This window comes from Sardina pilchardus, chromosome 9, assembly GCF_963854185.1.
Source record: "Sardina pilchardus chromosome 9, fSarPil1.1, whole genome shotgun sequence".
Lineage (NCBI taxonomy): Eukaryota > Metazoa > Chordata > Actinopteri > Clupeiformes > Clupeidae > Sardina > Sardina pilchardus.
This window is the reverse complement of record NC_085002.1, coordinates 11443012-11468783: the sequence shown is the minus strand read 5'-3', so window position 1 is coordinate 11468783 and position 25772 is coordinate 11443012. Positions and strand designations below refer to the sequence as shown.

General features: G+C 47.7%; 1 protein-coding gene across 1 annotated transcript in view; it reads left to right on the top strand.

Annotated features, from left to right (window-relative positions):
• Positions 1-23453, top strand: part of cntn3b (contactin 3b) — a 48046-nt gene extending 24593 nt beyond the window's left edge. Inside the window, 20 exon segments of the mRNA XM_062545033.1 lie at positions 2886-3089; positions 3548-3650; positions 5069-5253; positions 6651-6787; positions 7874-8003; positions 8624-8774; positions 9322-9449; positions 10672-10847; positions 13840-13957; positions 15435-15593; positions 15929-16078; positions 16690-16760; positions 18043-18108; positions 18110-18143; positions 18146-18277; positions 18973-19082; positions 20703-20889; positions 21310-21422; positions 21959-22124; positions 23341-23453. Coding sequence (XP_062401017.1) covers positions 2886-3089; positions 3548-3650; positions 5069-5253; positions 6651-6787; positions 7874-8003; positions 8624-8774; positions 9322-9449; positions 10672-10847; positions 13840-13957; positions 15435-15593; positions 15929-16078; positions 16690-16760; positions 18043-18108; positions 18110-18143; positions 18146-18277; positions 18973-19082; positions 20703-20889; positions 21310-21422; positions 21959-22124; positions 23341-23441 — 2621 coding nt within the window. The 3' untranslated portion in view covers positions 23442-23453.
• The last annotated feature ends 2319 nt before the right edge of the window (positions 23454-25772 follow it).

The following is a 25772-nucleotide window of genomic DNA, read 5'->3' as shown; positions in this document are numbered from 1 at the left end:
GCTTTCCATTCCCCACCTTCTTCCTCATTTGGCTACTTTTACCTCGATTAGAGCTAAATCTGCTGGAAAATGAAAGTATGCTGCTCAAAATTGGAGCCTTAACCCAATCACAGTGCAATGCGTTTTCAGTGAAGTGCATTTCGGAGTTTAGATTAGATAATCAATTTTAAATTTAGCTTTACTGAAAAGCATGTATAGCGCTTTATTTGCAAATCAGAGTTGGTAATTGTGTATCTCACAACAACTTCTAGAACTGCACTCACTTAAACTCTTTGAAGTTTTGTCCTTTTTTTGGCACTGGTTTGGAATGGTGATGCAGATAAATGTATTTGTTTTGATCGGTGCTCTCTTTGTGCATCTCATGCAGGGAATGCATCTTCAAACTCAGATTGTGTCACACAGAGACAATGAATGAAAGCAGATGGTGGAGTTAGTCATACAAGGCATATGTCTAAAAATATACTGTTCCATGCATGTATACTGTATATACACACAAAACACAAACGCAAACACACTCTCACACAGACACACATCAATGCATGCCCTCTCACACACACACACACACACACACACACACACACACACACACACACACACACACACACACACATAGAGTGTGGCACTTCAGGGAGCTGTGGAGGATGTAGAAGTAATTGTCCTGTCTACAAAGTGTAAAATAAAATGTGACAGTCTCGCAGGGGTTTGGGGAAGTTTTCTGAGTTGTTGCCGTGGCCGGGGCATTTCTGTCGCCATGTCAACGAGTGAGGAAGAGCACGAGTCTATAGTGGGGTGTATACATCATGCATATAGGCTTCCATTTGCGGCATCCATCATTATTTATTGACCCTAGGGTGTAGATACTCAGCGGAATTTTTTATATTTATGCTTCGGTTCGGTTGGCCAAGATGTTGATAGGATTGTGCTGTATTTGGCTGTCACAAGACCCATATCCTGCCAGACACACAATTTAGCGGAATATTAATGCTGCATTCTACTGCTGTGAACATCTCTGATGCATTCTGTGCATCAACATCCACTGTGCCAAATAGAACAACTTGTTTTTAATTTGCTTCTCTTGTCTCAATTGTGAGACAGCCTGGGCCTTTTATTTTGGGGAGGCTAAGTTGTGATCATCAAAGGTTGACGTCTGCTTTAGATCCTACTGCACTCATATAGTTTTCTCTTTGCTGTTCAAAGAGATGGTACTAGTGTGTGTGTGCGTGTGTGTGTGTGATGGGTCGGGGGGGGGGGGGCGGGGGGGGGCGGGGGGGTATGGGGGGGGGGCGTTGTTGGCTCGACATTTTCATTTTTCCTCATGACTTTTCTGTGCTTGACAAATTCTATTGCTGCTGATTACGCTCACAGAGCTCCCAGCCAGGCCTCCCCCGGCAGTCTCTCCCGCTTAATCAGAATGAATTGGTTTCGGCATCAGTGAGTCGGGCTGCCAAGATGCAATCCTGGCCAAGGTTGTGCCGAGCGTCTCCCGGGACGGGAGATGACTGACATTCCAAGCGCACACCTTGTAGTTCGCTCACAAGCCTGTCTCCGTGGAACTGGTGCACCCGCTCGACTACACCCCCCCCCCCCCCCCCACCCGCTACTCCTCCCGTGATGACACATTAATGTGCTGTGGCAGGAACCCCCACCACAACCCCATCATCCAACCCAGCAGCACCTTCCCCACCCCCACCATCCACCCACCCACCCACCCTCACTGGAGCCTCTTGGCCGAGTCCAACGAGCCGTGATTTGGGGCTGAGGAGACGAGACGCGAGATGCAGCAGCCCCTTCGTCACTCAGGAAGTCAGGCAGGGAAGTAGGCAAGGCGAGGCGAGGCGAGGCAAGGCAAGGCAAGGCAAGGCAAGGCAAGGCAAGGCAAGGCAAGGCAAGGCAAGGCAAGGCAAGGTCAGGCAAGGCAAGGCAAGGCAAGGCAAGGCAAGGCAGGCAATGCAAGGCAAGGCAAGGCAAGGCAAGGCAAGGCAAGGCAAGGCAAGGCAAGGCAAGGCAAGGCAAGGCAAGGCAAGGCAGGCGAGTGAACAGTCAGACAAACAGGGGCCTGTGTGTCATAAGGGTGCCAGTCAGGCGCTGTAATCCATTTCCTCTCGCTCCCTTTCCTCCTCACCCCTTCCCCGACCCCCCTCCCTGGCGATGCCCGATGGCAGAGATGCGCCACTGTACACCACCCTCCACACTCCCGGCCCGCCTCAGGAAGTGGGCTCAGGGCAGGAGCGGATATGTGATACGGCACAATCTGTTCTCCGCGTAGACGACGCAGCGAAAGCGGAGGTCTCTCTCTTTCTCTCTCTCTCTCCTCTCTCTCTCTCTCTCTCTCTCTCTCTCTCTCTCTCTCTCTCTGTGTCTATCTGCGTCCGACTGTGTAAACAGCTCAGCGTAATGAACTGCACGGCTGAAAAGAAGTGTCAGCTCGTTTGCAGGTGGCGTCGGGAAGATCCTGGTGTTTTCATGAGATGTCATGCAAGACAGACAGATTGGGTTAATAAACTTTATCTTGGAAATTGCCTCAACTCAACAGATCTCTCTATATGCTCATATATGTTCTACAGTGAAAATGTATTCTATCTTAGATTGGCATGTCAGTTTCTGTGCCTCTTTCTGTGCCTCCCTTTTAACTGCATATACTTTTTTACGCTACATTTAGCAGACACTTAGTGACTCATTATGTCAACTGTATTACAAGAGATTACATTGTACCGGGAGGAACGTGGGGTTTAGCGCCTAGCTAAAGGGCGCAATGGTGGAAGCGGGGGATTGAACCGACAACTTTCAGGCTGCTGCATGCTAGCCTAGCTCCTTAGCCGCTACACTACCACCGCCCACTTTTCGTGAGAGTTATTCCAACATGTATTTTCTCCTGTGCCTCCTAGAGCTCACCTTCGCCTGGATCTTCAACGAGTACCCCTACTTCGTGCAGCAGGACAGTCGGCGCTTCGTCTCGCAGGAGACGGGCAACTTGTACATCGCCAAAGTGGAGCCGTCCGACGTGGGCAACTACACGTGCGTGGTGAACAACAGCATCACCAAAGGGAGGGTGCTCAGCTCGCCCACCCCTTTGGTCTTGAGGAACGACGGTACGCTCTCAGTTTACAGTTACTTTTGTTCTTCGCCTTGTTGTTGTTTTGGGTCTTCTGAAGAACCCGTGCCGAAAAACAAAAGAAAATGTGGCTTTCATGTTTAAGACTCCAGCTTGCACACAGAGATCACAGTGTACCGGAGGATCCCACCGAGACGTCGTGCGTCTGTAGTCTGAACTTAGACTCCGCTGTGTATACTAAATCAAACTGGCTTTCGCCGTCTGCTCATTTATCATTTCCGTTCCTGAAACAGATCTTTTGTGTTTCTCGCTTCTCGCCTTGTTGTTGTTCCCGTTGTTGTTGTTTGCTGCTCTGTTTTGTATACGGAGGAATAAAGCATTCTAGTCATTAATCATGAATGAAAAAGATGTGTGTGTGTCTGTGTGTGTGTGTTTATGTGTGTGTTTATGTGTGTGTGTGTGTGTGTGTGTGTGTGTGTGTGTGTGTGTGTGTAGGAGCTATGGGTGAATACGAGCCCAAAATAGAAGTTCATTTCCCAGACAGCGTCCCAGCTGCAAAAGGATCAGTGGTCAAGCTGGAGTGCTTTGCTCTTGGAAAGTAAGTGTAGTATATTTACTATCTCTGTGTGTATGTGTGTGTGTGTGTGTGTGTGTGTGTGTGTCTCTCTCTCTGTGTGTATGTGTGTGTGTGTGTGTGTGTGTGTCTGTGTGTGTGTGTGTGTGTCTGTGTGTGTGTGTGTGTGTGTGTGTGTGTGTGTGTGTGTGTGTGTGTGTGTGTGTGTGTGTGTGTGTGTGTTTATGTGTGTGAGAATGTTCTTTTAACATTATCATATATTTTTGTTATCAGGCAGTGCTCCTCCATTATTTCCGAGGGCAATGTTTGCCGTGCTTCCTCTGTTGTGTGTGCCTTCTGCTTGATTACTAGACCACTTTGTTTCCTTGCATTGTGCAAATGGAGATGCAAGGATTATACCCTTAGGACTATACTTAATGGGATTTACCCACTCATAGTGCTAAGTGTTAGCTGGGCAATGGGCTGAGACAGAATGGAAGATCTTGCTGCTGAAAAGGGCCTCTTGCCAATAGCTGCTAACAGCTGTGTGGAGAAAAGAAAAGAAAAAAGGAGGATGCTGTTGAACCCAATGATCTGTTTTCACAAGGTGGCTAGAGTCAAGCTTCAGAGAGACAGAGAGGGTGCCAGTTGTGCAGATGCCATTGAAAGTGATTGTGAAAGCAAACTTCTTTCAGACGCTACTTAAGAGGGTGTAAAAGAAGGCTACACTGGACACAATGAATCAGATATGTTACATACCAGTACGCTGTCACCGTGACCTTACAGGGTTATAGCCTGTTTGTGTTGCAGTATACTGTAGGAAGACTGTAGATTTGTCTCCTTTTGAAGTTGCTACAGTATGAACAAAATATGTAATGGAATAATGATGCACTGCCTGATTTAGCAAGTTACTGAATAGAGGGATTGATTGGTTGAAATTGATTGATTGATTGGATGAATGGATGAACCAATGCATCCTGGTCTATTTTTATTTTCATACTGTAATATACTGTACACTAGGTTTCCATTCTATGTGTGAATCTGCTACCGATACTAACAGGCAGTGCGACTATGCTGAATGAGAAGTGGACTTAATCACATTTTAGTATTGAGCAAGAACTTGGGCAATATTCTGGAAGTACCTCATCATTCATTCAAGATGGTTACATAGACATTACATTACATTACGTGACATTACATTTGGCTGACACTTTTTAGCCAAAGCGACTTTCATCACGGTAAACAGTTTAAGCTTTTTAAAAGCAATTCCCACAACAACTCCAGGAACATTAAACATGATAGAGTGCAGTGAGAAGAAGTGCAGCAGTGAGTGCTGTTTTTAAACAGTCAAGTGTCAGTTATAGTCATTTGGTAAGTCTAGGATCAGCAAGACTAGTTGTACACACTGTAGATTGTAAATGAACTACTGTACAACAGCTGATGGCTTGTTGATGTCGATGTAGCCCAGTGCCAGAGATCAGCTGGAGGAAGACGTCTGGTGATCCGTTCCCCAGCAAAGTGAAGCTGAGGAACTCCAACGCCATCCTGGAGGTCCCCCGCCTCCAGCAGGAGGACGCCGGCATGTACGAGTGCGTCGCCGAGAACAGCCGGGGCAAGAACACCGTACGGGGACGACTGTCTTTCCACGGTAGGTCCCCGGGCTGGAATATTCTGGGTGCATCAGCGTTGAATACATATGCTATGTTTTTCACGGCTTGTTAAACATTAGACACCATTTATGTGGAGAGAGAGAAAAAATATTGAAATAAATTTTTAAAAAGTTGCTCTACAGGCCATGGTCTGGTTGAATCATGCATCGCACCAAGGCTGTGAGCATGAATGTGGAGTCAGTGGAAAACAGTGGCACAGAAAGAAAAAAAAGTAGTCCTTTGAGTGTTGCGAATATGATTTTGTTTGCATCATGTGCATCAGTTGTCTCTTTCATATTTCTGTGAACAGTGATGGTGATTGGAAACAAGCTTTTGTGCCCTGCATATAAATGCGTGACGACAGCACAACTCTGTTCTTCTATCCCTTTCTTCTTTTTGTTTTTCGGGTTTAAACCCTTGGATGCTGCTGCGGAACTGCTGAATGCCTAACGGGATGATGTAGATTTAGTGTGTCTCAACAAGGCAATCTTTTGAGAGCCATTATTAATGATTAGAGCTTTGTGTGCTGGCGTGTGAAATCGGGAGAGAGCAAAGGAGAGAGGCAGAGTGTGTGAGAGAGATAGAGAGCACTAGAGAGGAGAGGAGAGGAGAGACTCACTCGTGACCAGGGGTGAAAGTAGTTTTAGATTTCTTGCCGGCGTTACTAGCATAACCTCCATCACATTATATTGTTCTCCTCTTCTCTGAGTGTCAGCAGGGCTGCTTACTTTTTTGTTCAGCTCGGAGTGAAATTTGATACAGGTGAAAGTGGGTGTTAGTGTCTCGATATTTGGACTTTTTGTCCTAAAATGTTGACTGAGTAGCTTGAAATTCTGACTTGGTACCTCAACATTTCAGACTTAATATCTTAGAATTTCGAGTCAGTATCTCAAAATCCTGACTGTTTTTTTTTTCCCCCAAGTGGTAAAAACAGTCTTCCATGGCACGGATCTCGTTGTCAGTTTAATTTAGAAATCAATACATTGGAGGAAGCATAGATGAATGTTAGCATGAGAAAAGGCGTGTGTGGCATGAGGGAGTGAGATGTGCCAGTTGCAATCGCTCAACGCGTGAGGGTTGGCAGCCCTGGTGTTGGCGGGCACCCACTCTCCTCTCTTTTCCAGTGCTCCGTACTGCCAGTGAATCTTTCAGAGGTATGCAGTATTGGACCGCACCGGCCTACTTTCATAACCCCTGCTCATAACTGTAAAATTGGAAGCGAATTTAAATTTCATCACGAGTGTTAAATAGGATTGCTTCATCTAAATGAAGGAGAAAAAATGCTTAATGCAAAACTTGGAGACTTTGCTTAAACTCACATCATTTTTCCTCTTTTAGATGTTCACTTTTTAATTGTTTTTTTTTTATGTGTGTGTGTGGTTTTGCACTTTTACAGCCAAGCCCCACTGGCTCCAAACGATGATGAACACAGCCCTGTCCATCGAGGAGAACTTAGCCTGGGAGTGTAAAGCGAGCGGAAGACCCAAGCCATCCTACAGCTGGTTGCGTAATGGAGAAATGCTCGCTGCCGAGGTAAAGAAAGCCAAATCTAATCACGTAGTGTACCGCACTGCAAAAGCAGCTGTAATGGACCACAGTATGAATCCACACACAACCTGTTAATGTGAAAACATCCTGTGGAAGTCTATGGGGATGTATGGGGGTACATGCTTTTGCACTTTGAGTCTCAATCATCACTTCTGTAGGCTCAAAGTGCAAATTAAATCAAAGTGCTGCGTTTGTCAACTTTTTGGACCTCGGCATTCCAGACAAGTCAAGTCAGTGCACCGCACGCCATCAGTCCTGTGATTCAGCAAAAACGTCATAATTGATTTCGCAGATACGCCGCAAAGAGGGCGCGACGAGAGTGCGTGCCGAGCGGCGGGCGGCGACGTGCGGATATATCTGCATACGGCCAGCGTTTCCCGCTGACCGGCACGGCGAGGCTCTGATGAACCGGGCGGGAGTGACCTCTTTCACTGCCACTTAATATCAGCGTCGGAGCGCCTCGTCGGCATGGCAAACAGCTGATGGGGTTAAGCCTCCATGGCCTATTAGTGAGACCTCAGCAGAAAATATTCTGACCTGTCGCAGTCACTTTTCCGACTGGACGCTCACGGGAAGTAAATAGCGTATTAGTGTGCCACTGGTATTGTCAAGACCACTTTTCTGTTCATCACAGCTGCAGGTCAGCGTTTTTTTTTTTTTTTTTTTTTTGTACCCAGACACCACCCCACCGAGTGCCACCCATCCCCACCCTCATGCCCCACCAGCTACCCCCCACCTCACCACACTCTGCCTCCACCCAAACACACCGCCTTTTACTCACCCCAATTCCCAGCCCGGTCCAAAACCACTCACACAGTCGCCTGGTCTTCCAATCAACTTGACAGTTCTCCCGGCCTCTCTCTCTCTCTCTCTCTCTCTCTCTCTCTCTCTCTCTCTCTCTGCTCTCTCTCTCTCTCTCTCTCTCTCTCTCTCTCTCTCTCTCTCTCTCTCTCTCTCCCCTGCTCCCATGTCTCCTCAACAGCGTCGGAGTAATTGTATTTATGCCTGCTCCCATAATAGGCTTGCCCAGTCGGAGTGCGTGCAGATTTGTGTGCTGTGTTCTCCCTACAGGGCCGAGTGCAGATCGAGAATGGCGTTCTCTCCATCGTTTCATTAAACCTGTCAGATGCCGGGATGTATCAGTGTGTGGCGGAAAACAAACATGGCATTATTTATGCCAGCGCCGAGCTAATGGTGTTAGGTAAGATTGCTTTGTGCATTTCTTCTTCACCCCATTCTGTGCGATGACAATCTTGTCCATTGTTAGGGCCTTTTAGAGATGATGCAGCGCACCCAACAGCTCCTAAGAACATTTGAAAGAAAGCAGGAGCCTAGATTATATCATATATATATATAAAAATCACTTTATTTTACCTTTGAAGCCCTCATCATATTGATTTCAATAACCCCGAGAAGGGGATTACATTGTGGCATCAGAAGACTGTCTGCTGTAAATGACATATTGATTATTTGAGTAGCTGCAGGGGCATCTACATAACTAACCCATCAGGAGGGGCTTGCGAAGGCAATCTTAAATAATGAAGGTTCGCTCTCTAAAAACCCAGCACAACACAACCACAAAGCTCCACAAAGTGTGACTGGCTGGCTTCGGTGACTCAGAGAGAGAGAAAAATAAAAACACCAAATCATCCCGGCAGCGTTTTTCAAGAGCCCGTAAAGCCTCTTCTGGCAGAGGGGGGCCGACAGAGACTCAAGCTGCAGAGTCGCTGTTGATTGTTTTTAATCACGTTTTTTTTTCCCCCATCGCGGTTGAATTCGCTGATCAATCGAGCACATTTTGTGATGATGTGTGTCACGCAGCTGCGCCGCCGAGCTTCTCGAAGAGTCCACTGCAAGCGCTTCAGAAGGCGCGCTCAGGCAGCGAGGTAACCATGGAGTGCAGGCCTCAGGCCTACCCCCAGGCCATCAGTCTGTGGAAGAAAGGAAATGAGATTTTGCAGAGAAGCGAAAGGTAAGAGGGACAAAAAATTGTTTCCCCTGGTTTTAGCTCGGGTTTTTTTTTCCCCCAGTAGTGCAATTTCATTTCAACCGTGTGAAACAGTCTAAACAGAACAGCGCGCACAATTTGTCCTCACTCAACAGCCACTGCCGTGGATTTGTCTTTTACCTGGCGTGTTAGCCGGGCTTTCTCCATATCGGAGACAAATCCGAAGGAGAATGCTAAATTCATTGCGAGAGGTAGCCTGTGGTATCGGCTTGGGAAGAGATATGAAAATGTACCGCTTTCCTGCGTTTGTGTCTCAACAACCACTTTACAGTGTTCCCTATTTCCTCTCATTAACAATTCATCTGCTTTACAGTCAATATACTGTTTCTCTCCAAAGGCTAAAACAGGGGAAAAGATATGCTAATATCCAACAAAACATTACTTAGGGCTTTCCAGGCCCCACGAGAGACCATTAGCTCCAAGAAACTGAAGTGCATCGCGCTCGGGCTGTGCAGCACAGAAGAAGATGCATTGATTGTGGTTTCTTCTCTTTCTCCCCCCTCCCCCAAAGGATCACACTCCTTCCCAATGGTACTTTGAAAATTGCCAACGTGACCAGGAGGGATGGAGGGAGCTACACATGCATTGCTAAAAATCAATTTGGGACGGCGAGCGCAATGGGAAGGTTGCTAATTACAGGTAAATTCACACCAATGGGGCACGAGCACATTGTCACAAACCTGTAAATATAACAGCCAGGGCCTCGAGCGAAAGGTCGGATCCCATCACACACAGCTGTATTGGATTTGCCTTTTTTTTAGCCACTTTGTATTTCCCTTCACAGCGGAGCAATATTTTTGTCAAGTTCCTTGGGATTTAGGGTAGGGGAAAAAAATGTGTGTTAGCCAACCACAGCATCCCTAGACACATTTAGACAAATTGAGTGTCCCTCCTAAGATGGATCACCAACATTTTGGCAAAATAACTTTAATGCTTGTCTCGCTGCCTATTAAAATCATTTTGAGAGGATTATTTTCGCCTGCAGCTGTGCACATATATATATTTTTCATCGCCCGTGTTTTGTTATTAATCTGCCGTGTCACCACCACTTCTAGCAAATTTGCTCTTGGATTTTGTTTGTGGTTCTATCCCCTTTTCAGGAGATCGTTTTTTTTTTTTTCTTCCTCTTTGCAAAAAAGGTTTCTCGCAGATTTACAATTATGGGTTATGAGGCTCCTCTCTGAGATCTAATTCAGAGGTTATTACTTATGGGTCAGAGTATGTAATGTGTGAGCTTAACCCTCTTAAGCATGTACGTCTCCGTTGTTTTGTTCATTAGCCGTTTGGTATGCACCGACGACTGAACCCACTAATCGGGAGTAATTTAATTATGGTGACCTCTCGCTCAGAACACAACCATACCGCAAAGCACTTCATACGCAGCGTGCTGGTGGTTTTCTTCCATTAACTCTAATGTTGTTGTGATTTCACTGTTCCATAGACTGATAGATAGAATACAGATCCCTCATCCTAAATCCGGAGAGACACTGTACAATCTTGGACCCGATTCAATTGGACAAACTTTATGTAACCGTCGGTGTTCCAGTTCCAGATTGATCTTGTTGTACTTCTGGCATGTCCAAGATCTTTGTCCACTGCCTTTCCGTATGAGCACAGCAGCCATTACTGATTGAAATATGTAGTGCAAGTTACCTTGGCCATATTATGTGACTGAGAAACATCTCCGTGCCTGTGCAGCTTAGCTTAGATAGAGCCATAGAAAATAGATGGCTCCTCTGTCTCTCTCTGTCTGTAACTGTTTTCGAAGAGTTGATGGAACACTGGGGCATCTGCCAGGTGCTCTGTCTGATGTGAGGGAAGCCGGTCCTCTGATGCCAGAATGTTTTGACTCTTTGAACAGAGCCCACCAGGATCACTGTGGGGCCAAGCAACATGGAGATCATTGTTGGCGAGAGCATCGTGCTTCCCTGCCAGATTGCCCACGACCCGGCTCTGGATGTGTCCTTCTCCTGGGCATTCAACGGGCAGCTCGTGGACTTTGATCGGGACGGCGATCACTTCGAGAGAGTAGGCGGGGTGAGTCACTCACCGGTGGACTGAGCTATATTTGTTTATGACTACAGAATTAGTGAGCGTCTATGTAATGCAGTGTTTTTGACATTGACATTTCTTTTTTATTTGTTTTCTTTTTTCCCTAACGCTCTCTGTGATGAAGTAATTTGCTGAATTGACAGAACGCTCATAGTTCTGGTTGTTTTACTAAAAGTTAAATAAGCCAGTTGCAACAGATTCATAACTGCACATTTTGTGAATTTTAGTGCGGGCTTATATAAATGAGCATTTTAATCCTACCATAAAGGGGACATTATGACTGACTGAAAACTGCTTCCACTGCATAAAACTTAATAGCAAATTTCCTCTCTTTTTGGAATGAGCTTCAAACTGACACATTTGAAATAGTAATAAAGAATGGCCCATAGATCTAAGCTGCTCATTTATTTTGTTTTATTACCTTTTTTCCCGTTGTTTGTCCGAGTCTGGCGCTCATTAGTAGAATTGCTGAAGGTGTACAGCGCGGGGTGGTTCCTCTCCTCCCGAGGCTCTATATTTAAACACACAAGACCGTGCAAAATGAGTTGCCATTTTGTGAGCTTCTCAACAGAGTGATCTCAATGCGGTGCAACTGGGAAAGGCCCTCATATCAATTAAAACTCTTTCTCTCATACACACACACACACACACACACACACACACACACACACACACACACACACACACACACACACACACACACACACACACACACACACACAACCTCTCTCATTTCCCCCCTCGGGGAGAACATTTCTTATCATTACTCTGTGCTGTAATTGAATTTGCATACCTATTTATGTAACTCATGCCCTGAAATAATTTACTAATGAGTTGGCTGGTGGTAACCAAGGGCAAGGCTGGATTGGCGGGTTTGAAATCGGCACACAGAGATAAGCGATAAGAAACAGACTCTTTGTCGGACATGTGTTCTCTTTAACAGAAACCGACTCGTTTTTTTTTGTTCGCACATTGTCTCTGGCAAATGGTTTTTAAAAAATCAGTGTTTGATAAATGTATTACTCCTCCAAGGTCCATTGAAGGATACATACTGCAAACAAGACCGCGCGTCGAGCCCCGGCAGATAAAGTCGAGTCACTGCTTGTTGAACATATCCCCAATAGTGGTCATGTAAAGTTCAGGCTCCCGCTTGCTTATAAATGGCAATTATAGATGACTTTGACATGTGCAGACGTGCGTAATGAGTTGCCGTTTTCACAGATTCGGTGTCTTCTGCTCGGAGAGAGATTAACAGGCTTCTGATGAATTCATTAGCATAATTAAACCGGATCTGCCCCATAACTCCCTGGCTTTCAGGGGCGGAGTGGAGTGGAGAGGGGTGGGAGGAGAGGAGGGAGAGCGATAGCTAGCGGAGGGATGATTTAACCATTGACTCCCTGTGCAGGATTACTGGTGGCCAACATATAGGCAGAGTCCCCCCCCCCACACGCCCCTGGCTTATTTTAGCCGGGGAATTGGCCTCTGGTGTGGCCGTCTGTGCGCCTCGGCTTTGTCACGGCCCCTGGAGGCCTCTTTGAGATCCCCGTGCCTTCATGCACAATTGGAGCCCAGCTGAAGCATACTCACTGCAGCCATTGCCCTGCAGAGCCTGATGGGATCTGGCACCTCAGCACTGTCTCTAACCTGGATTACGCCTCGCTTGAGTCTGGCTCTGTGTGTGTGTGTGTGTGTGTGTGTGTGTGTGTGTGTGTGTGTGTGTGTGTGTGTGTGTGTGTGTGTGTGTGTGTGTGTGTGTGTGTGTACGTGTGTGTGTGAGTGTGTGTGTGTGTGTGTGTGTAGTAGCAGTAGTGAATGCATGTGTGTGTGTGTGTGTGTGTGTGTGTGTGTGTGTGTGTGTGTGTGTGTGCGTGTGTGCGTGTGTGTGTGTGTGCATGCGACTCAACTGAGCTGCAGTTCAAAAAGAATCCCCAAGGATGAGACACAATGTGAGGGAGCGTGTGAAGAAAGAGAGCGAGGAGCATGAATATTTTCGAGGCCTGCGGTTTTCTGAGTTGTCTCTTTGCCGACAATTCTGTGTGAAATAATACTATTTATCTTTTACCTCTCTTTTTTTCTGCAAATAAATCATGCGTTTATTTGTAAATATCTGATGCTCTCGCATTAGCCCACTTGAGAAAGTGAATCCTGGAAAAACAGAAATTGAATATTTTTAACGGCTGGTGATTTCTGACCCTGTTAGCGTTGAGACGAACAAATCAAGAGCAGTGCAGAGAGAGAGAGAGAGTTGGAGAGAGAGAGAGAGAGAGAGAGGGGGAGGGGAGAGAAAGAGATGGAATGAGAAAATGAGAGCAACACTGTTTCCAGCCGTAGACTTTTGTTTTTAATATGTTTGTTTATTCCACGTGCATTAATACTCACCTCCCTGCGCCTGGTGCTTTATCCGGAACCGTGTTTACCCACACTGTGTGACTGTGCTGCCTCTCTAGCCTACCGGTTGGGCTCTCATAATTAGGGAATAATTAGGATCGTCTTACCAATTAGAGGATGTGTTTGCACAGTTGCTTCTGGTGTGGCAACAATGGGGGGGGGGGGGGGGGGGGGAACTGTAATATTTGAGGGGGGCTGGCGGGGAGTTGACAGAGCCTGGAGGACAGGCCACTGGATGATTTGTTGGAAGTTGTCGGTGTCCGTTCTCCTTCCTGTCTAGCTCTGCCACTGGAGACGTACTGTGTCGGCGGGTGAGTGGGTTTGGGGCTCGTGCCGTGTCTCACCGGAGTCTCAGTGCCGTGGGTCGGATGTCTCCCAGCATTCCTAGCTCTGTGCTCACAAGGCCAGAGAATCAACACGTTTGTGTGTCTCTTTTGGTGTCTCGGCCGTGTCCCTGACTTTAGCCTCATTAGATTCTGCTCCCAGAGAGTGTTTCCTAGCAAGCTGCAATTAGCTCAAATCAAAAAGCCATGTCGCTTCGTCGTCAACCTGTGGTCATGGCTGTGCTTTGTGTGCTTCCTTCTTACAGTCTATTGCAGGGGATCTGATGATTCGAAACATTCAGTTGAACCACGGTGGAAAGTACGTCTGCCTTATTGATACTGACGTGGAGCATATGTCAGTGGATGCCATATTGATCGTTAAAGGTAAGAAATTCATCTTTCATCAAGCCATGAGCCCGTTAGGGATTTTTTTTTTACCCACAGTGCATTTCAGTCTTGCTGTTTATTTGTTGGGAAGTGTTGTCCTGCCTCCACCTCCAGTGATATCGAATGGAATGCTCGTAGGATTGGATTCCAGCTATCTCATGGTTCCGTAATAGAGGCCCATAGTAGAAGGTTTGCGATTCCATTAATTATTGATGGCCTCCATCAGCCAGTGAAATGAAATATGAAGTGAATTTCTAAAATTGCCCGTACAACTGCGGAGGCAATTACACATATACGGGCAGACGTAACCCAATGTGTGGACATGGCATAAGCAGATCTAATCATGTCTGTGTAAACACAGTATGTATGTGTGGCCTGAAGACACAGGTGTCTGGTGAGTGACCTACATAAACCCTATATGACAGATGGACTTAACAACTCGCGTGTAATTAATCCCATAATGCGGCCTAGTCGGGCAAACAGTATTCTTAGAAAAAAAAAACGAAAATATTTTGATGTGGAGGAATGTTGGGCTTGAGGACGGTGATTGGTGGTGACGGCGATGGCGGTGGCGGTGTGGAGGTAGCGGTGTGTGTGTGTGTGTGTGTGCGGCGGTTGATCTGCATTGGTATTCCTAGGCTGCAGGCGTCGTCATGTGTGTCCCAGGTGCTTTGGAGAGGAGCTGTTTATCACACAGAACAGCTCTAATTGGCTCATTTACACACTGAACGCAGGCACACACACGCGCACACGCGCGCCCATGTGTGTGTGTGGCCCCACAGAAATGTATATGAGCCGAACAGAGCAGAGCAGAGCAGCTAGAGGAGAGAGAGTGGCGTGGAGCGTGGAGAGATGCAGGCTCAGGATACACACAACATGGAGGCATTCTCACCACCTGAGACGTGGAGGTAGAGCGCAGGATGGAGGAGGGGGAGTGGGGGAGGTGCACCTGCCATTATTCACAGAGAGGCCATCGGGTGGGGGAGGGGAGATGGGGGGGTATGGGGGGTGGGGTTGGGTTCCACTCGGTAACCTTTGATGAACCTGGCGTGCACTGTTTGCATTCATGTGACCCTCCCTCTCACCCTGCTAGCCAGCAGTGCAGCCAGCTGAATCAGGAGAGAAGCACTGCTTCACTGACTGCAAGTGCTGAGCTTAGGCTCTGTGTGTGTGTGTGTGTGTGTGAGAGAGAGAGAGAGAGAGAGAGAGAGAGTGAGAGAGAAAGAGCAAGAGAGACAGGTTGTGTGTGTGTGTGTGTGTGTGTGTGTGTGTGTGTGTGTGTGTGTGAAAGAGAGACAGAAAGATACGGTGAGACAGTTTGTGTGTGTGTGTGTGTGTGTGTTTGTGTAGTTGTGTGACTGACAGCCTGTGTGTGTGACAGTATGTGTGGTGTGTGTGTGTGTGTGGTGTAGTGTGTGGATGCTGTGGTGGTCAGAGGCTTCGCTAACCAGGCTCCTTTATCTGTGTGCGCCAGGCCCCCCTGGACCCCCAGAGACGGTGCTGGTGGTGGAGATCACAGATAGCACGGCCCAGCTCTCCTGGACCCCCGGCAGGGACAACGGCAGCCCCATCACAGGCTACGTGGTCCAGGCCCGCACCCCCTTCACCGTGGGCTGGCAGGCAGTGGACACAGGTAGCATGGGCAGCCAACCACAGGACAGCCCCAAGGGGCAGGGAGGGAGGGAGGGAGGGAGGGAGGGAAAGAGATTTGACATATTTATGCTCAAACTGACATTGCAGGAATATCCGAAGTAAATTATAGTTTTAGTTAGACTGTGCAATGTGTTATTTGTAATGACAATGTAGACCCATTTTGTTTGGTTACAACCCATTTTGTTTTTGTATGTGTGTGTCTATGTATGTGTGTGTGTGTGTGTGTGTGTGTGTGTGCGTGTGTATGTGTGTGTGTGTGTGTGTGTTTGTGTGTGTGTGTGTGTGTGTGCGTGTGCGTGTGTGTGTGTCTTCTAGTCCCTGAAGTCATCAATGGAAACACACTGACCGCCACAGTGGTGGGCCTGAACGCCTGGGTGGAGTATGAGTTTCGTGTAGTAGCCAGTAATAGTGTTGGGATGGGAGAGCCCAGTCCACCCTCCCCAAAGACACGCACCGAGGATGCCAGTGAGTGTCTCTCAACACACACACTTACACACACTTACACACACTTACACACACACACTGAAAAAGTACACTCGCTCATGCTCGGATGACTACACACACCCCTGACATTCACCGCTTTTTGAAGCGGTTGCTGATTTGACAGATTAAATATGATGGATCATTTAGTTTGGAGAGGCAAGTACACACATGCGGATGCACATGAGTGCTCCACAAATCTGTAGCGGCAGCGTCTTGCATCGCGCAAAAAAAGCCGTCAAGCAAAATGGTGTATATGGATATTATGCTTAACAGAGAGTAGCTTATTTATTCATTGTGACATTTGGCATTTTTGAAAGACATCATTCTCCCTTTTAAATAAATAAATAAATAATAATGAATAAAGAAAATGGACTGCAGATGAGTTCTGCATAGAGAGAGATTGGGTGAGTGAATAACTGTGATAGGAAGAGGTGGCTGGGCGGGGGGGGGGGGCTTTTAAACATAAAATGAATTTATAAAGCTATGTCAGGGAGGGAAATGTATTGGCCCATGGTTGAGCCTGTTTAACTGAATGGCGCTGTAATTGAGCTCTTCTGGATTTTGCTCTCCCCCTCTCTCTCTCCACCCTGTAGTCCCGGATACAGCTCCCACTGATGTCGGAGGCGGGGGCGGCACAAAATCGGAATTAGTGATAACATGGGAGGTAAGTCATTTGTCAGCTTTTTACCGTTCGTGCCACAGCCCGATAATGGCTTTGCTTAATTGTCCAGAATTGAATGAAGCAATTTTATGATCTCTGGTGGAGCCAAACCCCCATCCCCTGGCCAACCCCCGCCATCCCCCGCCCCCACCATCCCCCCCGGTCTTCTCTGTGCCATGGCCTCGAGGCTTCGTTTCACCCCTCTTAGCAGCGGGTGGGAGGCCACAAATCTGACGTCACGAAAACGAACGTGGCCAAGGCACCGAGGGCCACGTACGCCCATACGACGACCTCACTTTACTCTCCGCAGCGTCGTTATTTGCTTATTTGTTTGTTTTTTAAATGAAAGCCTCAGTGAGGTTATTGAAGGCAATAAAGAGCCACTCTCTGGAGATGGTTATTAGAGAGTGTGTTTATTTATCGCCTGCGAATGTGTTTTAAATTGCATTTCGGGGGGGGGGGGGGGAGATAGTGGCCTGCATTCTTGCTTCAGACTCGTAGATTTTCTTTCTCCTCGAATGGCGCCCTTAGTCTGTCCGTGTTTGTCTTTGAATCCATCTTCCGCGTTGCCTGGCTAGGCCATGTTTGTCTTCCCTCACTGACCCAAAGCAGCCCAGATTTTTTTTTTTTATTTCCACACTCGTGGAGCCGTCTCCCGTCGCATCTGAGCAACATCTGCCAGGCACGCGCCAGTTGTGCGAGGACAGTATTAATTTCAAATGAATATAAAGTGGGCTTTAAAGAAGAGCAGATAGGGCTGAGTGATCAAGGCCAGATCCCCCCCCCCCCACACACACACACACACCCCCACTCTACTCCCTGGTGGGACTGAGCCACCTGCATATGTCTCCAGACACACGCGGCAGCCTATTTCCCCGGCCCCCAGAGAGAGGACACTTTGGACGCCATCCGAGCCTATAGGGGCTTTGATGATGGCTGTGCAGTCTCGGCGGAGTGTCATTTTTTCTTTCTTTCTTTTTTTTTCTATTCCTTTTTTTCTCCCATCTTTTGGCCAGCATCTCTCTCTCTCTCTCTCTCTCTCTCTCTCTCTCTCTCTCTCTCTCTCTCTCTCTCTCTCTCTCTCTCTCTCTCTCTCTCTCTCTCTCGCTCTCTTTTGCTTTTTCTCTCTTTTTCTGGTACTGTCTCCTCTCTCTCTCCCTCTGTCTCTCTTTGATGGTGTGATAGTGTGTGTGTGTGTGTGTGTGTGTATCAGTGGATGCGGGGCAGTCTGTGTCTCTGTCTCTATGTGTTTTAATATCACTATAGTTTTGTGCTTCGCTCTCAGCCTGTGCCCGAGGAACTCCAGAATGGCGAGGGCTTCGGCTACATTATCGCCCTGCGGCCGGCGGGCCTCGGTCACCTGGACGCGCACCGTGGTCTCCACGCCGGCCTGGCCAAGTACGTGCTGCGCAACGACACCATCCCGCCGTTTGCGCCGTTCGACGTGAAGGTGGGCGCCTTCAACAAGCGGGGCGAAGGGCCCTTCAGCTCGGTGGCCACCGTCTTCTCAGCTGAGGAAGGTAAGGGGGAGAGAGAAAAAGCAGCCTATAGGAAACCTGTCTCATCTTTTCATACAACTCCCACAGAAGCACACACACACACACGCACACACACGAACACACACACACATACACACTTGCACGGACACACTTACTTGCATACATATACACACACACACACACACTCAGGCGTGACCTTGAATAATAATGATAAAGTAAGTTGGTTCAGACAGTTTTTTCTACCCCATCTCCCACTCCCTCTCTCCCCCCCACATCTCCCTTTCCTAAGCTATGAATGTCAACCTGATATTAGTTATTGCAGCGGTAGCTTACAGGAAATCCCTGCCAGGCACTTACAGCACTATAAGTGAGCTATGATGTTAATTGAATTTGCGGTGCAGATTCTCCTTCTGTCTTGTCACTCACAGATCCCATTAAACTCAGGGAGGAGAAAGGGGTGTGGGGAACGTAGTGTGTGTGTGTGCGTGTGTGTGCGTGTGTGGGTTAGAGCATCCAGTAAACTCTGTGTTCTCATCCCATTCCCTTTCTATCAAAGCTGTTGATGGAATTTGATGGAATGAGAACCCTCTCTCTCTCTCTCTCTCTCTCTCTCTCTCTCTCTCTCTCTCTCTCTCTCTCTCTCTCTCTCTCTCTCTCTCTCTCTCTCTCCCTCTCTCTCTCCCTCCCTCCTGTGTGTGTGTTTGTGTTTGCTGCAGTGCCCAGTCTGGCTCCAGTGAAATCCAGGGGCCGGAGTGTGTCGGCGTCTGAGATTGAAGTGGTGTGGGAACCCCTGCGCTCCATCCCTGAGAGAGTACTGGGTTACGAGGTACGGCCTCCCTCCTCCTCCTCCTCCTCCTCCTCCTCCTCTTCCACCTCCTCCTCCTCCTCCTCCTCCTCCTCTTCCACCTCCTCCTCCACCTCCTCCTCCTCCTCCTCCATCTCCATCTGTCCTTTGTGACCGAGTACACATCCCTCCTTTCATATTTGTGTGGAGCTCCGTCTGGAATGGTGTGCTTAATTGGCCGCTGTGTGTGTTTGGCTGCGCTGGCCTGTCGTCCTGGTGCTCTCGAGGTGTCACCGGGAGCGTTCGCGTGAGGCAGCCGGCGATTCCATTTAGCTGCTGTCAGTTTCAGACGGCCCCCCCCCGACCAGCCTCCCCCCACACGCCCACACGCCCCCAACATCCCCAACATCCCCACCACCACCACCCCTTTCAGCAATCACCTCCACCTCTCTGTGCTGTTTCTCCTTCTCTGAGTGAAAGCATCCCTTTTTAAGGATGCAAAAGCAGCGTAGCGTCGTCTTCACCCAGCGCCCCCTTCCTTCTCTCGGCCCAAGGCACACAAAAAAGAAGAAGCCGCGGTTGCCATGGCACTGGGTATATTGTGCAAGAGGAGAAGAACACCATCATGTCACTGAAGATTTTTTTTTAAGGTCTGAGGGAAAAAAAGAGGGAAAAAAAAGTCACAGCTTTTTGTGAATGCATATGAATCTGGCTGCAGATGGTTCGCTGGTCAGATCCAAACTGCTCCAGTCGTTCACTGATGGATTGATTCACTGATTTTTTCATTCAGTGATTGATCGATGCATAGATTCATCCTCACGCATCCTCAGACTTGCTGTTGGTTTTGAAAATGTAATCTAACCCCAATGCAGCAGCTAAGCAAATCAAGGCCCATGGGTACAGTGTACATTTCCTCTCTAATTATTTATTGACTTAATGCCATACACAAACATTAATACTGTATGTGTCCTAGGGCGGATATTGGATTTTTACCCTCATTAAACATCTCTTTGCCCACAGATAGATTGTGTTAATTGAAAATTAGCATTGTGAAATTCTATTAAACATACATAATTGGGATAATGTAATTAGTTAGCAATTAGAGAGGTTTGTCATTGTCAGGGTCGTTAACGTGTGCAAGAGGGAAAAAAATGTCAGCCAGAGACGACGCTCCACTGTAATACAGCAAATGTCAATGACACATGCACCTCGTCATAACTGCCTGGCTGCAATGTAATTACAGCGTTTAGTCATATCCGCGGCTAAGGCCATGACGGAGTATTTTTAGCCAAAAAGGATTTATCTCCTATCTGAAATTTTTAACAAATTTGGTAAACAAATGGGTCTTTTATATAAGCTGGTTTTCTGATAGGGCAAATGGAATCGTCTACTGAATAGACTCGGGGAAAGTGTCCTTGCTAGCTGCTGATAATAGGAAGTGGCGAAGTCGATTTCACATTCCCTCACATCACACCAGAGTCTGTCTTTAGATGAGGTAGAAGTTTTATTGGATCCTCTAGCACTTTTTTGCCAAGCATGGCTTCAACTCAATTCCTGGCAGTGTATTGGTGCAACCACAGCAACAACAAACAACAACAACAACAACAACAGCAACAAAATTAAACTGAAAACCTGATGTTCTCATTCCCTGCGGGCCATCAGGTGGTGTACTGGGAGGATGACACCAAACCGGACACGGTGGGTAAGGTGAGAATATCCGCCAACTACACGGCGGTCAACATCAGCGGCCTGCGGGGAAGCACGCAGTACTACCTGGCGGTCAGCGCCTTCAACACGGCCGGCACCGGATCCCAGTCCCAGCCCATCAACGCCACCACCAAGAAACCCCGTGAGTACCTCGAGGCATCTGCCAAAAACACGCACGACACTCTGACCGGCCACTTCAGGATGGTACGGGATAGCTTCAGGATAATGCATTTCGGAGTACACACGAGGTGAAGATGTTGATGGAGCCTGTATTGTTTGTCCTCTAAAATGCACAAGCCTATCAGAAACAAGATCAAGGCCCAATGTGGTGTAGGTTTTCCTTACTTTGCAGTACATGTACAGTGTCCTTAGTTTGACTAATGTCAAATACATTACCTCTCCCCTCCCACTTTATTGTCTTTCTCTTATCTCTGTGGACGCCCTTTCGCTCTCTCTCTCTCTCTCCCTTTCTCTCTCTCTCTCTCTCTGTATCCCTCTGGTATTCTCTCTCTCCCCATCTTTTTTGCATCTCCCTCTCTCTCTCTCTCTCTCCCTGACTCAGCCCCTGGACAGCCTCCACTGAATGTAAAGTGGACTCTTATTGGCTCTCAGCTCACCCTGCATTGGGACCCAGTTATAGCCCTGGAGACCGAGTCCGAGGTCACAGGATATCTTGTGAGTCCAATGCAATGTGTGTGTGTGTATGTCTGTGTGTGTGTGTCTCTTTGTGTGTGTGTGTGTGTGTGTTTGTGTGTGTGTGTCTGTGTGTGTTTTAGGTCTATGCATGCTGAGATGCAGAATATTTGCCATATACTATTTTTACTGTCCAATCGCCGCTATCATTCCGGTGATGGAGTGTGGGGTAGCCGGTAGTTATTCCGTGGGGATATTTGCAGAGGTAGTAGACTCTGCGCCGCCGCTGTTGGTCATAACACCCAGGAGTCACGGTGCTTAATGTGTGGAATTAATGCTTTTGCACAGCGGGGGAGATCTCTTAAGGCCTGGAGGGGAGAGACAGTCACAGCTCGATGCAGCAGCACAAGTGCACCCAGTGTCCTACTCCCCCCCCCCCCCCCCCCCCCCCCCCCTACCTGACGCGAATCGAACTGAATGTGTTATCTCCACTAAATCGAACATGTTGGGGTTTTTTTGTCTTTCTTTCATTTTTATTTGTCTATTTATGCGCTTGTTTGTTTTTTTGCGTTGCTCAGATATTTTGCCGCAGACACCGCCACAACGACGTCAACGCCATCGGCGCTGACCAGACCACGGCCCAAGTGACCCTGTCGGCCAACGACAACTACGTCATCGAGATACGGTCGCTAAGCGAAGGCGGAGTGGGCGTGGGGAGTGAGCCGATCCACATCCACAAACTGAGTAAGCTTCCCGGACCTCACGCATCCTCACCTTTTCTCCATCCACCACGTCCAAGCCCCCACCCCTCAGCCCCCACCCCAATGCCTATCCCATGCCCCCATGTCCCACGATGATAAGCCTTTAATGATGATTCAATCATCCAAATTGCACATTTATTCTGGCCTCGTTGCCTCCCTTTCCATCCATGTGTAATATACTTCGTGCCCATGCAAGAGACCCGACCTTTTTAGAAATTCACGTGCGCTGCAATCCATCTCTGTCAACGGGTTATTATTCCTTGTTGACTGTGGAGCGCCGTGGCATACTGAACAGCAGCAGACAGTGCCTTCCTCTCAGCCTGGTGAAAATGAAATGCCCCTTTTTTCCTCTCGTGTTTAGCTTTTTTTTCAGGCTTTTTTTTTTTCTTTTCCCTGCGCCGCGAACAGATCCAGCTTTCTCATGTGATGTAAGCCTTATCATCTCAGAATCCTTTAATAGCTTTTGCTGTTCATAGATCCATAAATAATGCAGATATGGGGAGCACTGGTGAATGCAGCATTGTGCGTTGATTTACAGTCGGCTGTCAGCTGTCAGCAAACCGATCCTATGGAGCTCGTCTACCTGCTCTTTCTTAAGGAAAGGGCCTGAGTTTTTGTCTCCTAGAACTCTGTTCTGAACACCGCTGTCCCTTTGTGTCTCTGAAGACCAGTGTCTCACACTGTATGTGCTAAAGGATTGTATTGTTACAGTATGTCCTTTAGACCTGTGTCTGTATGTTCAATGAGATGTGCCTCTTTATACTAGAGAGTTGTGTCTGTAACTACTAAAGGCCTGTGTCTCTGTACTAAAGGCCTGTGTCTCTGTACTAAAGAACAGTATCTGTTTAAAGAGCTGTGTCTGTATGTGCGAAAGAGCTGTATCTATGTGTACTAAATGCTTGTGTCTCTGTGTACTAAAGGCTTGTGTCTGTATATACTAAAGGCTTGTGTCTGTATATACTAAAGAGCTGTGTCTCTGTGTACTAAAGGCTTGTGTCTGTATGTACTAAAGAACTGTTTCTCTGTGTACTAAAGAGCTGTATCTATATGTACTAAAGGCTTGTGTCTGTATGTACTAAAGAGCTGTATCTATATGTACTAAAGGCTTGTGTCTGTATGTACTAAAGAGCTGTATCTATATGTACTAAAGCGCTGTGTCTCTGTGTGTCTCTGTGTGTCACTCTGTGTGTCTCTTTCAGGCATGGGCGCCAGGGGCTCGGGAGCAGCTCGGCTTGGCAGCGTCGCCCTCTCCCCTCTCCTCCTCGTGACGCTCTGCTTGGCACTCGCCGCTGCCTCCTGAGGACTGACGCCTCCCCACCACCCTCCACCATTACTCCTCCCCCTTCCTCTGCCTCTTCACCCTTTCTCTCGTCTCCATCCCTCCATCTCCCCTTGGCTCCTTTCACGGCAACTCCCACCGTCATTCTCGCTCCTTTCCGCACACCCACCCCTCCTCCTCCTCCTCCTCCTCCTCCTCCTCCTCCTCCTCTTTGCTCCCTCCATCCCCTTCCTGATACTTGTCTTTCTCTCCTGCCGGTGTATCACTTCCTCCGCCCCTCATCATCTCGTCTTTTTGCGGCGCGATTATTCGCGTCTGCCTGCCTGTATGCATATTCATGCAAAATCACATGGGCGTACATGAAGACACTAGGCACCAGACACAGGTGTGGCATGTCTCGGCCATGCATAATTAATGACAACGGGGAAAGGTTAACGAACTGGTATGCATAATATTTAACGGCGTGTCAACATCAGATATGTCACCCATCTAAAAGAGAGAGAAAAAACACACACACACCTCTCAAGACATTTCACTTACAACTAATTACGCTTCCATGGAGAAGTGCTGATGTCTAACATTGTCCTCGCCTCTGATCCTTGGAACAAACTAATGCCTTAAAACATTTACATACCAAAGTAGATAACATATAAGGATTTGCATTTCTCTTGTAGTCTTTCTCTTGGTGTCTCCCTCGTGCTGGTGTACATTTAGCCGCCACAGATAAGATATTTTTGATCAATTCAGCTTCCCACTTGAAAGGGATGTTGCTTGCGGAAACGGCCCTTTTAGTAGGCTCTCTCATCAGCAGTCATGTATTTTAGAGAGAAGAGGTGGCTTTGGTGGGCTAAATATTACATTTATCCATAATTATAGGATGACGTGTTAAAAATAACACTTTTCAGTTAGGTGACATGCTTTTAGCTTCCTGAAGTGGGTGAACGGCTAAGTAGGTGGACAGATTGACGACTGAAGAATGATCACATGGCATTAGATTAGTTCAATTGAATTAGTGGGGGGGGGGGGGACTATGCCGTGTGTGTGTATGCATGTGTGTGTGTGTGTGTGTTTCATGTCACAGGAACGAGAACTAAAAACAAGACCTGTGCTTAACTTCTTGGCTAAGAGACAGGGGTAGAGCTAGAGAGCAAGATTCCACCATGCCCTTGAGAGAGCAACCAGGTCTTGCCGACCCGACCCGACTCCACCTCTTGTGCAGTGGGGACCCACTCGCCATATTGGTTTTAATTATTCATACCCGGCGCTCTGTGCAATCTGCACCGTCGCTGTGCTTGATACTATTTGGGAAGAAATCTCTCATCAGGCGTGAAGAGAAGCGAACACGGAGGCAGAAAATGTCTGGAGAGACGGCGTGTGGGAACGAACGCTCTCTGGTGTGGCCTTGAAAAGACCAGTCCAAAGGGCTTCAGTGGAGCCTTACGCAGAGTTTAGAGTTTGCGTAGAGTTAGTGCCTTCGCAGGGGACTGTTGGGTTTTTTTTTTTTCTTTTTTTTTTCGGTCATGATTTATTTGTGAGGGCAAAACATTATTGAATTCTGCCAGGCTGCAGTTTTTTCGGTAGTGTACATTTCTGTAAACTGGCGTACAACACGTGCACAGAGGAACTTTGCGAGGGACTAAGTGGCTCGATACGAGGCTGGAATGGAAATGGGCTCGTCATTAAAGTTGCATGACTCTAATGGCATACCTGACAAATGCAGCGGAGGTGAAAGCTTTACAGTGGCAAGAAGCGGAGATTAGAGAGGTAAAAGTCTTACTTTCCCATTCTGCATATCGACTGTCCTTGGTGCCCCATCATCATAAATGTATGGCCTGATATTCTACATAATGTAGAGGTCATTAGGCCTTGGGAGCCCATGAGAGCAGCGTTCTACAGGAGACCTTTTCCCCCCTGAAGCTTAAGTTACGCTTATCCTGTCCTTGGGCCGTGCAGTAACATGGTGTGGGCTGAGCTCCAAGACAAACTGTTGAGCTTCTCTCTTGTTGTTCTGTGCAGTGGGCCTGTGGGTTTTCTGCTAATTTGATTGCACTACCATTTCAAATGCATGGGCTAGTGTAAGGCAGTGTGTGTATGTATGTGTGTGTGTGTGTGTGTGTGTGTGTGTGTGTGTGTGTGTGTGTGTGTGTGTGTGTGTGTGTGAATGGAGTTGCAAGAGCTTTTGTGGTGCCAGTGGTCAACTGAGTGGCTTGCTTTGCTTTGAGGAATCGTGCCTTTCACTGATCCCAGGACTGTTTGGTCTGGCTGTGCTTTGGTGGCCTAACAGGCTACAACCCTCGCATTTGAAATTGTTCCTTTCCCAGGCCCTCCCTCCGTCTCTCTCTTTGTCTCTCC